This window comes from Camelus ferus, chromosome 28 (genome assembly GCF_009834535.1).
Source record: "Camelus ferus isolate YT-003-E chromosome 28, BCGSAC_Cfer_1.0, whole genome shotgun sequence".
NCBI lineage: Eukaryota > Metazoa > Chordata > Mammalia > Artiodactyla > Camelidae > Camelus > Camelus ferus.
In genome coordinates this window covers 6,834,898-6,848,197 of record NC_045723.1, presented here as the reverse complement: position 1 = coordinate 6,848,197, position 13,300 = coordinate 6,834,898, and the positions used below count along the sequence as shown (strand labels likewise).

Here is a 13,300-nt window from a genome sequence, read left to right as displayed (position 1 = left end):
TGGCTGAGCGCTTAGCTTCTAATCCTTGCTGCTGAATACAATTTTTTTAAAGTATTTTAAAAGCCCAACATTACAAAGGTGTCTTTTAAAAGAAAAATGTTAAGACTTTATTCAAGGTATATATCAGGCATATAACAAAAGAGCAGAACTTCAACCTTTGGAATACTGTAATTTTACATCCTTTTGATATGCACAGTCCAGCAGACTACTTTATTACAGATCGTTCTACAGGGATTACAGAAATCAACTAAGAGGAGACACGCACAGCCACAGTCCAGAATGGCAGCTCTCTGAGCGTGTGCTGTTTGCGAACGAAGCACATCCTTTACCATTTGAAATACTGTGCAAGGTGAAGGACTAGGAAGGTGCTCAGTGATGGTCATGGTTGACAAAGCACTGTTACCACAGACACATGGACAGTTCACTACAGAGAACACACATCTCAGAGGCCAGCGAAGTGAGCAAGCTATTCACACAAAGCCAGGAGGGATTACGCCTAACTCTCCAGTTTCTAAGGACAACACTACATCTCACCCCCTCAGAAACAGAACGGGTGCTCGATAGCGAATAACTAAAAGTTACTACGCGAAAATCACAGACTTTCCAGCTAGCGTTTTGTAAACAGCCTGTGTCTGTAAATCAGCAACTTAAAAACATTCAGTTTTATCCTCTAGACAGAACTCCACACCACGACGTGTACACGTTGAGGCATTCACATTCTACATCAGTCCACACACAAATGCACGGCTTGTTGGATAAGTAAACACGTTTTTGCCAGAAATAGGACAGCTGCTCTCAGTTGTACAGTGAGTGTTTTCAAGAGCAAAACCGACTCCCTAATCAACACTTGAAGGAAAAATAGTTACACTTACATTAAGACAGCAGTTTGGATACCTTTATATTTTTTAATTTTTAAATGAGAAGTAATACAGCGTGTCTGGGAGCAGAGTGCTTCAGACTGGTTTTTGGCATAATTGAGTGCAAACTTGATAGCCTGTACTTGTTAAAACTCTCCATTGTAAAATGGTGATAATCTAGGATTTTAATCTCTGCTGCTAAAGGCATTTATTATTCTGGCAAAAAAAAAATTGCTAAAAAGCTGCTTAAGTCAAGCTTTTTTTGTACTTGTTTCTGATATTCTGGGTACTCCCCAATATCAGATAAATACCTTTTAAAGCATATATTTTTCCTCTGTCTGAAACTATTCAGTGAGCTTGAAGAAAACAAGTTTTCTGTCTTCCCTGTCGGGTTTAGGTATTGATGGGTGTGGGGCACAGACAAAGAACAGACCACCCCTATTTGCTCTCTGAACCACAAATTTGCTTTTAGGTTTATTTTCCTAAATCCTTTTGTAAATTACAAAGTCACCTTCAGCGGCATTGGGGGGGGCGGGGTAAAGGGACTTAAATATGCATATCTAGTAACGATCGGCTTCAAGTAAAACCCCTTCTGAGGTGGCTAAGATCCAGTCCACGCTTCATCAGCAAAGACTGGTGTCTGTTGGACTAGCTCAGTCCTGGAACAGTCTTTAACTGGGCCTGTTTATCGCCGATTGACACAAAGTTCTACGTGGTACATGACGCTAATTCTCTAGTGTTCAGGGCATTGCTATGAACAAACACAATCCAAGGACTATAAGTAACTGGGTTGTGACCACTGCATGCATTACACTGAAAGGGAACACCAACTTACCTAAGCACAGGCCTACACTCAGCCCTCCTGGGGAGAGCAGCTGCCTCACATCAAATGCTATTTAAACCAGATTCTTCTTTTCAGATAAAACTCTCCATCTAAATAGGGAGTCCCCTCAGATGGTGCTCTATTCTCTGACTAAGCGATCCAGGCGTGTACGAAATGAGCGCCCAGGAGCGTGCGACTTCTGTCTTGCTCACTTCTGCACGAGCCAGGGAGGGGACCGCGGGCGTGAGCCACAGCGGCCCGGGAGCCGGGCGCGCGTGTCCCCCCCCCTCCCCCGCAGACCGCCCAGCCTCCGCAAGCTCGCTCGCACCCGGCTCTCCGGCGGCAAGCTGGGTGCCTCGGGTGCGCCTCACAGCCCGGCTGAAACAAAGCGCGCTGCTAAGCTTGGTTCTGTTCGGACTGATTGGCTGATTTTTGCTTAGTGTTCTCTAAAACAAAGCGCTCCAACTGTAGGCTCCTCTACCTGGGGAAATCGGTCACAGCCCTGGGTCCTATGAAGGAGAACAGTCACTTGTCAAGCACTTTTGAAACACTCAAAAGGATTCCTCGCAACAGCTCTGTGAGTCTGCACTCCCGAGGGTGAGCCACCTGCCTCCGGCGACGGTAAGTCCCCCAGAAGGGTTCACAAGCTCCTGATCCTGGGTCCACAGGGGAGACAAGCTTCCTGTGGCTTTTCTCGTCTTCTAGGCTGTTCCCCTGACCTCATTCCACTCACCTCTGGTACTAAAATCTTATCTCTTCATCCTAAACTTCTCTGGTATATTGACTGTCTGGAGAACATGGACCATCGCCCTGCAGGAAAAGGGATGTTTCACTGGAGTTGTGTTTGGAAGCTTATAAGCACATCCGAGACATTCTCTAGAATCAAAATAATTTTTCACACGTCTGTTTTTGCAGTTTTCTTACACATCAGAACCTCTGGCAGCCCTGGCAAGCCCACTATATTAAGCCAAAAGCCATAAATATGTACATCATAGTCCAAAGTATTAGTACCAAGAACAAAAAAAAAAGATTTAAAAAATTGCTTTGTTTGCATATACAGGATTGAAAACGAAGTATGCAACAAATAAATTACAAATGTACATCTCAGCAGTGCGGGGGGGGTTCTCTTCTATTTCTAAAAACACTGCTGTCTGCAATGACAATCCAACTGTGGAAAATTACTAACCTCAGAAGACAAAGGTCACACCGCCTGCACACTACCTTTCCCTTTTCAGCCTCTCCCCAGCAAAATGAAGAAAAGGAAAGAGGGGGGAAAAACTCTTCAAAGCGGCAGAGGGGAGAGAGAAAAGGCCATGTCCGAGGCTGCGCACTCAGCACACCAGCTTGCGGGTTTCTATGTTATTAGTGAATAAATAGCTCTTTAAGGCAGAGGAGGAACATTCTGTGGATCCGGTGCTGTTGGCTCATCTCACTCACGTGGTTTCAGTGGCCGAGGATGAGGTACTTTTCTTCCTGAAGCGAGATCGAAGGATTCTAGGCGGTGCCTGGTAGGGAAAACAGAAAAAGGATCCCTCAGTTTGGCATAAACGTGGGACATTTTGGGGACGGCCCCTGGCTGGGTTTGTGTTGTGACATCCAGCTCCGCAGGCCAAATGCAGGTGTGTGTGTGTGAGGAGGCGGGGGGGGGGGGCGGGGGGAGGCACTCGGAGCCTCGGCAGTGGGAATCAGTCATGTCCCCGCGTCCCCGTGAAGCCGGGCCACCCTCTTCTTCATGCTCTCCTAAGTCCCCGGACCTCCCGAGTCAATGGTGGTGCAGAAGGATGACACAGCTTGTTTCTGCCCTGGGAGCAAAATGATCTCAACAAATGACTCAGCAGAGAGAAAGGCCTCCCCAGCTCTTTGCTATTTCCTCTGGGAACCAGCCTCGTGTTTCTTGGTACGTGCTTAAAAATTCCATCACCCAGTTTTCAGTCCACTTTCATGCACAGCACACCACACAGCAGAGGAAACACTGTCTTTAGGTACAAAGGGTTCCACCTCATCTCCCCTGCAAATGACTCTCCAGCGGCCCCTCCTTCCAGGGGGCACGCACATCACAGGGGAAGTTACTATTACGATAAAAGAAAAGGGAGATGTTTGTCCTAGCATAGCACTCAAGGGCGTTCACATCTGGCCCACTTCTCCGTACTCAGCTTTTTTCTCTACACTGTCCTTTCACACCCTCCTCCCTTCTCCGTCTGGCTATTTCTAATGCTCCTGAGGACCCAGCTGCAAAGTCACTCCTGAGCCCCACCCACTGCGACCCACTCACAGCCAGGATCCCCTCCTCGGTTCTCACGATGTTTAACCCATGAGAGGATGTCAGGGGGCTTTGCACTCGTGGTGGAGTGTGCCTCTCTGCTCACTGTCTGCCCTGCCACACTGACTTCTGGAGGGCAGGTCCATGTCACCACCATTTCCCAGCCAGTAGCACATGCCCCGCGGGCACATGGAAGGGAGGCGGGAGAGGAAGAGGCAGGAACCGAAGGCTCTGGCCTTCCACATCCTGAGTCCTCACACTACAACTTTAGGCTAGGAAATGGGTACCAGCCACCTCTGGACAGAGTACGAGAAGAATCGCTGAAGCGTCTGTGTAGTAATCGGCCTCAGCAGTTCAACGGTAACAGTAAAACACCCTGTGCAGCTTTAAAAAGCACAGAACCAAAAAGGCACAAACCCTCAGGATCTGGAATGGTTCTGGCAACTTCCCTGCCTCTGGGATGAGCCGCTCTCCCCATCATGGCGCTGCCCAGGCTGTGAAGGACTCCTTGGGCAGAGTCCAAACCCAGAATATCTTTTACCAAAACCTCTAACTTCAAAACTGACCCCTGCGTGCCCCACCCGGGGAAGAAGCCTGATGGCCGCGTGCGCACCGCGGCGGTAAGGACTGCGGTCCTCGTGCGAACAGGGCCGGCGGGCCCCTGAGTTGGAGGCGGGGAACCGTTCCAGGCACTGCCTCACCTGAGTCTCACAAAGGTCTCTGCTCTCTGGATGGGGGACTCTCAACTTGCCTCAGATGGACTCTCGGGCCGCCGTGTTCAGCAGGTGGGGAAGGAGAAGCCGACTCTGGGGTTCCCCAATTCTGCCCGCCCAGCACTCGAGCCCCAGCTGGTGACCCTACACAGAGCCAGGTCCTGAGGCTCTTGGCTTGGCCCTCTTGCTGCCAAAACTCCATCCACATCCACAACTGGCAACAGTACATTTACCAGGTGCACTGTTTTGGTCATTTTGAAGGCTGTGCCCCTCAATAACATTTTATGGGTATCTACTTTGTACCAGGAACTGTGCTGGGTCTTGACGACACAGAGATGAACAAGCTTATTTATAAAAATTTGTCATATAACACATTCTGAGCTTTTCTTCCCCCAAAACACTCACTTGGGATGCTTTTCACTCACACATCACCTTAGGCTAGTAGTTGGGCTTTTATGGTTTTGTTTGTTTAAATCCCTAGGGGCTATCTCACCTCTCCTATTTCTAAATAAAAGCACAGAGTCTTTTTCATCCCTTGGCAAGCAGCCAGATGCTACCTAGTGGCTTGGCCTGCCCATTTGGAGGAAGATCTCCCCACCCCAGGCACTCAGGAGATGCTGGGTGTCCCAGGAGATGCCGCCCCCAGGAGCCCCAGATCTCCAGGGTGAAGCCCTTTGTGCAAACACACGCTCCAACCCGCAGCCCCTGACACCGTGTACCTCCAGGGGGAACTCCGTCTTTCGAGGTGCCTTATACTTGTACATGAAATCCAGCAAGTCTTCCTCCTCCTCGTCAGAAAACGCCAGTGGATTTTGGACCTGGTGGGGCTCCCATGCCTTCACACCACCCTCATTCACATCTCCCTCAACCACTTAATGTCCATTTACAATCTACACAGAGGAGACAAAGTACAGCGAGGAGGGATCAGTGTAGAAAGGAGCAAAGGAGGGCAGGCAAGGTCAAGGTTAGGCACACAGCACGGCAAGTCAGGCCGGTTAGGAGAGCCAAGGCCCCAGTAGCACCTGGGGATACTGCAGGGGGTCCGGGATCACGAGGGTGCAGAGGTGAGACTGGTCAGGCACTATGCACAGGAACAAGTACAGACTTCAGAATCTGCTGAGACGTTAACAAGGGAGGTGGCCTTAACTGAGACGTGTCAAACCCTGCAGCTTGGAGCAGTGAGGCCACACCAGAAGAATGCTTGGGAAAAGAGTCTCCTAGAAAGGATGGCGGCAGTGACATCTGGAGGGGAAGAGCACAGTTTTCTATATGATACATCCAAGCAGTGTTGATAGTGCCTTAATTACACTTCCACCTTCAGCTCCAAGCATTCTCTAACAGACAGGATGTAAATGCCAGGAAACCTTCAGAGAGAACCTTAATCAAAGCTATGTAGATTTTTCATTTCAAAGGCCAAGTCCTAGAGAAGCAAAAGGAGCCTAGTGGAAGGACAACTGAGTAGCAACATTCCTGTTTTGATCTGCCGCGACTAATCCGCAGGGAAAGCTCCAGAATTCATTCACTCACTGAATGCGCAGTATTTTTTCAATGTTCAGTGCTGAGCATATTTCCTGTCATCTGGCCACGTAGTCCTATCTTAGCAGAGATACCACACCCAGCTTCTCTGACACCCAGAGACACATCCTTCTAGGCTTCCTATATTGTTTCTAACCCAGAATCACAGAAGGCAGAGCCAGGGGGCCCTCAGATCACCTGGGCCAACCACCCCAAGGCCTGCAGAGAGAAACCAGAGCTCCTTCTGGGACACCCTGCTACTACTCCTAAACACACGTTCAGCCACCAAATGTGTTCTCTCCATCAAAGGGCGGATAACAGCACTAGGTGTGGTGTTAAGTAAAACTAAACGGAACCCTGATCTTGAGCCGCTGTCCGGTCACTGCTGCCATGCTCCCCGACAGCCAGCAGGGGGCAGCACGAGAGCACGGCTGTCTCAACCACGAATTTCAGAGCTGGGAGGCAGCGCCCGAGTAAGGGCCAAGCCTGAGATCATTAACTTTCCTTTGCGTTTTTCGCTCCTGTGCATTCCCCAGCCGGTTTACTCCGGGTTTATGTTCCCTCCGGTCCCTTCCCCAGCCCCAGCCTGCTGCAACCTTAGGACTGCCGAACATGAACACTGGCAACTCCGGGGAGCCCTCCCGGAATACTCTGGCCCTCCCCGGCCTCCCTACTCCTTTGGTCACCCAGCAGGACTTGGAATGTGTACCACGAGGCCTGCGCTGCGCGCCCCGGCTCTCTTGTCAGTCTCACCGCCTCGGAAAGCATCCTGAGCTCGGAGGACTCCGGCTGCGCCTCATCGGCCCCGCTGAGCCCGGCTGCGCATGCGCAGCCAGCGGCCACTGGTCCACCAGCCGCGGCGGAGAACTGACACCTCCGAGCGCAGCTCCTGTCCCAGATCAGAACTCGATACCCATCACGAGGAAACTCCTTCTGGGCACCTGACAGGAGGAAAACGAGCCAGGCCTGCCCAGGACCAAGAGCCCGCTGGCTAGGGCAGAAACTGCATAAGTAGCCTGGCCGGCTCCGCGCCAGCAGGACTCCGTGCCTCCTGAGAGCCCGCTGGTTTCAATGTGCCTCTGCGCATGCGGCTCCCTCTAATTCTTGGCCCAGATTTACTGTACTGATTACTCTGGGTTCAGAAGGCAGCCCAAAGTCACCAAGAAATCCTCAGGCGTCCAACACTTCAGCCTGCTGAACTGGTCTGCACTCACGGGTACTGAGCAATGAACTTACACATCACGATAATAATCACCACCACCACCACTGTCTCAGGACTGAAACCAAAATGGCTCTGAGTCTGTCCTCCACTGCATCCTTGAGCATGGACCAAAGGGTAGAAAAGAAGTAACCCACTGGCCCACTGGGAGTGATGGATCAAGGGGGACCCAGATATCCAGTCGGGAATACAAAACAAGCATTCAATTCAGCAGAGGTGGGGAGCAAAGAAAGCTAGTGTGGGCAGCTGGGGGGAGCAGAAGTGGCTTCCCATGGAAGCCACAGAGAGACTAAAAAAAAATGAAGCAGAATAATCCTCCTGGTCACCATGTTCACTGAGGGTTTTTGCCAAGAATGTTGTTTGTAATATTCTGCCTGACTCGCGGGACCCGTGCAAGCATTGCGCACAAGCTGACCTAAGCCTCGGGTTGGCTGCCCTGTTGTCACACTGAATCTCTCTTCTGCATTTCCCTCTGCACTGGCTTCGAGGAAACCCAGCCTTGTGACAGCTTCTGACTTGATAGCATGCCCTGAAGTTTCTCTTCTCACTCTGACTCCATCTTACCTGTTCCCTTTCCAAGCTTCATTTTTCTTACTTTGGTTTGCTGTAACATCTACATTTCCACAAGTAGATTTGAATCTTTTTTTGGAACAGGGAGGAGTGTACATGAAGAAATAAACCCTACAGAACACGGTCCTACCATGAGAGTGGCTGGACCGAATATTCAGTGGTGGACCTCAACACCCCTCTCCCAGCAGATCTAAACAGAATTCATGACCCACTGTGTTCACCTGAAAGGGTGTTGCTGTCCCCATCTTAATACTCAGATGGCTCCTGGACACAGCTTGTATGATAGGAGCATCTCTCACGCAAGGTCACGGCCACAGCCACCTGCAAACCTCAGGGGACAACAGCCAAGGCCATGAGCCTGCGGAGCTGACCCTGATGCCTGAGGCTGGTCAGCCTCTAGAAAGGCCAGGGGTCACTCTTATTTTCCACAGCAGGGGAGGGAGTATGTGGCCTTGGCTAGTAGTCTGTATTAGCAAACGTGCAGGCTGGGAAGCAGCTGCCCTCTTCTCTCTGTAGGGAGGGCAGGGAGTCCTTAAAGGCCGAGCTGATCCGTCTGTAGGAGCACTAGGCCTCCCCACAACGAAAGTGCAGCAGAATGTACCAGGTTAGCAAACACCCCCACACGGCACACATTAGTGGGGGCCCGTAATCACAGTCAGCAAGTGGGTCTGAAGGAGAGCACGCCTGTCTGGAACACTTACATCCACGTCCCCGACGGCCACCGAGGAGGAAAGAAAAGAATATTCTGTTAGGGAGGAAACTTGAGGGGATGAAACATACGTGTGAGTGTGAGTGCGCACGCGCACACACACGCACACGGACACACAACTCACTCGCTTCCCAGCTCCAAACCTCTCCCGGCTCCTGCTGCCGAGGAAACAAACTGCCCCGGGGGCCACACTCAAGAAAGACACAATTCTCTCTCTCTTTAAATAGGACAAAAAGGGAATGACTCTGCTTTTTGAAATGATGTCTCATACACTTGATTAAAAAAAAAAAAAGGGAAAAACTCCACCTCTGTGACTCACTCCAAGCAGTAACAGAACTCAGGGCTCAGTTCTGTATAATGTCAAGGTAGGTAGAGAGAAAAGAGGGGAGCAGGCGGTAGGGGCGGGAGAGCTAATATCAGAAACAGAAGAAGAGACAGATGTGCAGGGAACGACTGACGGGGCAGGGCTGGAGCAGAATGTTCTCCCCCCCAGGACCTGAGATACACAGATGAAAACCATTTCAGGGGGCCAGATGGGCCCCTCTGATCAAAGCCTGTGACCCCCTGAAATCCTCTCCCAGCATCACTGCTCCAGCCCCGGGTGTGAGACAGACCTTCCCCGACACCACCTGCTGACAATTCACACCCAGCCCCCTTCACTCTCGCAGAGCCGCTCAGAGAGGGAAGGGCCCAGGGAGCATCGACCTCAGCCCCCACTTTACAGAGGAGACTGAGGCCTGGAGAGCCAGTGGGCTTTCCCACTGTCATGGAGGGAAATGGGGTAGACAAGTCATCCGCTGGTTCCCCCTGGAAAGCAGACCTCAGCGAGGTGGTGGGAGAACTCCAGGGCCCTGGGTGACAAGAGGGCCGAGAAAGGCAGGGCTGGGGCAGGGGCTCCCAGACAGCGACTCACAGCAGGGCCACCCCCGCCGGAGGCCTCCACCGAGCCCTGCCTGCTGCCCCATCCCCCAAAACCCCCATCCCCGCAGCTCCCAGGAAAGACCAAACTCGACTGAGCTCCCACGTCGGCTGTGACTCTGTGGAAGGGCACAGGAAAGGCCCCGGCCACGGAACCACCAGGGGTCGCGGGAGGTGGGGGCTTCCCAGAGAGCAGCGCAGGGCAGGCCCACCAGGAAAGAACAGAAGAGAAGACAGCTCTCCTCTCCCTGGGCCCCCAGGCAACAAGGTCCCAGAAGGAGAGGTTTTCAGAATGGCTCAGGGGTGAATAGATGGAAATAACCATAATTGCCCGAGGCCGCTGGGACCGTGCGGTTGCTTCCCCTGAACTGGTGCACCACCAGGCCCCAGTCTTGGCCCGAGTGCTGGAAACAGCTGCGCGCAGCCCCTCTGCTGCTTCCTTTATTGAGCACGTGTTCGCGTGCCGGTTTCAGCAGGATGCTGGTCTCCCGGCCCCCTGCCCGGGACTCCCTGGACCGGGAGTTCACATGAAGCATATGGCCTCCAACCCCCCCATCCCAGGTCTTCTACAGACCTGTAAAAACCTTAGCATTGAAGGTCTTAAAACTGAAGAAATAAAGAGAAAACGGGACACTTCTTAAATCGCAGCTTCATGTCCTCCTGCTCTCCACAGACGCGGGAGGCACGAGCCGTGTCTCAGTGGCACCGGGGCTGGTGGCACAGGCAACAGTGGGCACCAGGCGTGCCTCCCCTCCCCTCACACCAGCCAGCAGCTGCGGGCCAGGGCGGCCCCTCTCGCCTTCTGAGCCAAAGGCAGCTCCTTCACAGGGGAGGGAGAAAGGGGCCTGGGTTAGCCCAGGGCCACTTCTAGTCCCTCACTTGTCTAGTTAAGGTCTTGGAAAGAGCAGGAGCAGGGCAGGAGAGAACAACAGGGCCAAGCCACCACCCACACCTAGGGCGGGTGGCCGCCCGGGTCCCCGCCCAGGCCTGGGAGAGCCGAGGTCCATCCCTTCCCTGGGGTCTCTTGGCTGTAACAGTAACAGTCATTAGCGCCCTTTCACAGCCATTTTCACAACAGCGCAGGGAGGTGGGGAAGCAGGGACTCTTTGCTCTTTTTCAAGATGAGGAAACCAAGGCTCAGAGTGGTTAGGTGACACACACGGCCACGCAGCCGGTAAGTGGCAAAGCAGGACCCGGGCTCCCTTGGCTGCACAAGGACCGAAACCCCTGGAACCACACGGCTCCATCACTTCAGAGGGCCTGGGCAAGTGCCTGTGCCCTCATCACCCAGAGCACAAGGAACTATGACCTTGTGGTGGTTTTAAACTATCTCCATCCATTCTTTGATACTTCAAAGAGATTCCCCTCCCCTTCAGGAAGTGGAAATTAATTCCTTTCCCCCTTGCGTGTGGGCTGGACTTAAAGCCTCTCACTTCCAGCAGAGAGAATAAGGCAGAAGGGGCAGGGTGTGTGACTTTAAAGGTCCCAAAAGGTGCTGCGGCTTCCCGCCTGCCCCCCCGCCTCTGCCGCATCACTCATTCTGGGTGAAGCCAGCTGCTGTGTCGTAAGGATGCTCCAGCAGGCTCCTTTGGAGAGGACCTGAGGCCACCAGCCAACAGCCCCAAGAGAGCCATCTGCAGTCAAGCCTTCAGGTGACCGCAGCCCTGGCCGACATCCTGACCACAATCCCTGAAAGCCCCTAAGCCAGAACCACCTGGTTAAGCCACTCCTAAATTTCCAGCCTGTGGTAACTGTACGATAATACATGTCCGCTGTTTTAAGGCGATAACCTCCTGACTCCAGCCCTAGACCCTGCAGCTGAAAGGGAGCCCCAAGGCCGGGCACCAGCTCCTGGCTAGAGCCTCTCCCAAGGCGAGTCCAGAGCACTGCAGACAAGCTGGCTGTTTACTCACCTTTCCGGGTCCTGCAGGTGGAGCAGCAGGTACACACTGTGGGGACGGGGGCACCGTCAGTGACATCCCCCACTGGACAGGAACCAGCCCCAGGCAAACAGGGAGGCCCCAGGGAGGTGTGGGGATCCCAGTGTGTTCAATTTAGGGGTCCCAGGAATGTGGGTCTCTGTAGAGACACCAAGGTGGGGAAGGGATCATTCCAGATTCAGCTTCCTCTCAGGTGCTAGAAAATGCCCTTGCCTGGCCCGAGAGGTCAGTCCTTGTGTCCCGCAGCCCGAGGGAAGGCAGGGGACGAAGTCAAAGTGTCCCCCGGGGAACAACCCCAACTGCGCCTGCCCAGATGCCCCACCTCTCTCTCTGTCTCCCAGGTCAGAATGACCTGCAGGAAACCTTCTCAGACTGACTTCTGAACCCCCAAAGTGCTTAATGTCTTGCCATTTGGTCAAAGGCCCAATTGGAGGCTGCCTCACACACTCCATTGGTCTCAGTGCACATCTGGGCCTTGGTATACAGTAGGCACTCTCTAAATACATGCTGACTGTCTCCGAGTTCATGGAAGGCAAGGATCATTCTTTCAACTCCCTTTGTACCCTTCCTGGGGTTCAATGCCAGGCTTTCAATGAATGGTGTCTGACAACATACCTCCCAGTCCATTCTGCAGGGAGGGTGATGTCTTCTTGCAAATTGTACTGTGTTATTTTACACAATGGGCATAGATTTTTATTTTACATAAGTTGCTACATGATATCCTATTCGGTTTTGTGCATGTCTGTACCAGGCATCATGCTTTCAAACTCAACCGATATGTTCACTGAAACTTGCTTCCAACTGGCTGCATACGACCCCAGGGTGGGCAGCCACAGCCTCTCACCTGTCTTCTCCCAGCCTGCCCTCAACACCTGCCACATGCCCAGGGCTGGCAGACGACCTTGACTGCTCTCCTCACAGCCCTGAGACGCAAGCTGAATGGGGATTACTGTGCCTTTTCTTCAGAGGGAAAAGCGGAGGTGGCCTGGGCTCGTTTCCTGTGCCAAGGTCAAATCCTCTGGTGGCACCGCCCGAGGCGTCGTTCTGAGGAAGGTTCTGAGGCTGAATCCAGCCCCAGTGGGAACAAGTGTGGTGGCTGCTTCAGGGACGTCTGCCTCGCTGCATGGCATCTGCTGTCTCTGCACAGGCCCAGTGTCACCCAGTCACGGTGGAAGCTCAGACTCGGGGGCCTTTCCCCTACAGACCAAGCCTGCTGTCCAAGGCCCACGCTGGGGTCGGGGAGGGCACGCGAGCTGGGCCTCCTTTGGCAAAGCTCCTCCCTGGCAACCCGACCCTCCGCCTCCAGGGTAAGACAGCCCTTGAGCCTCTGATCTGAGTGCTTCTGCCCCACGCCCAGGCCCTGGGCCATCTTTCGCCTGTCTTTCGTTCTGAGATGACTTTTATTTTAGGCCCAGAACAGCCGGAGGGGAGGGCCAGTTCTCCCCACCCTCCCGGCTGGGTCAGCACCTGCCTTCCCCACCCCCTGAAATCACAGGTGCCACAGCCGAGGGCGGGCAGTGGGGAGAGCGGGTCACGTCGCAGTTCTGGCTCTCCGTGAGCTGCCCCCGCCCGGCCTGCAGGACGGCCGCCAGCGAGCTGCCGCTGCCTCCCAGGGCGGGCGCAGCGGAGGGCGGGTGGAGGGGCCAGGTCCAAAACAAACCAGCCCGAATCCGTTTCTGTCCAGTGCTCGTCTGGGAAGATGGTCAAAGCCCAGGGAATGCCTCCCATTGTCTTTTTTTTTTTGAATCAAAGTATACTTGACTTGCAATATTATAT

General features: G+C 53.2%; 1 protein-coding gene across 5 annotated transcripts in view; it reads right to left on the bottom strand.

Annotated features, from left to right (window-relative positions):
* Positions 1-81: 81 nt before the first annotated feature.
* REEP1 (receptor accessory protein 1) overlaps positions 82-13,300 on the bottom strand; it is a 93,767-nt gene continuing 80,548 nt past the window's right edge. For 2 of the 5 annotated variants that reach the window (XM_032469638.1, XM_032469639.1), the window contains 4 exons: positions 11,498-11,533; positions 5,373-5,524; positions 3,118-3,185; positions 82-2,490 (listed from right to left, as the gene is read on the bottom strand). In XM_032469638.1, the coding sequence (XP_032325529.1) occupies positions 2,430-2,490; positions 3,118-3,185; positions 5,373-5,524; positions 11,498-11,533 (317 nt within the window). In that variant the 3' untranslated portion in view covers positions 82-2,429. Of the gene's footprint in view, positions 3,186-5,372; positions 5,525-11,497; positions 11,534-13,300 lie in introns of all 5 variants that reach the window. The other 3 variants (XM_032469640.1, XM_032469641.1, XR_004315803.1) reach the window with 2 other exon arrangements.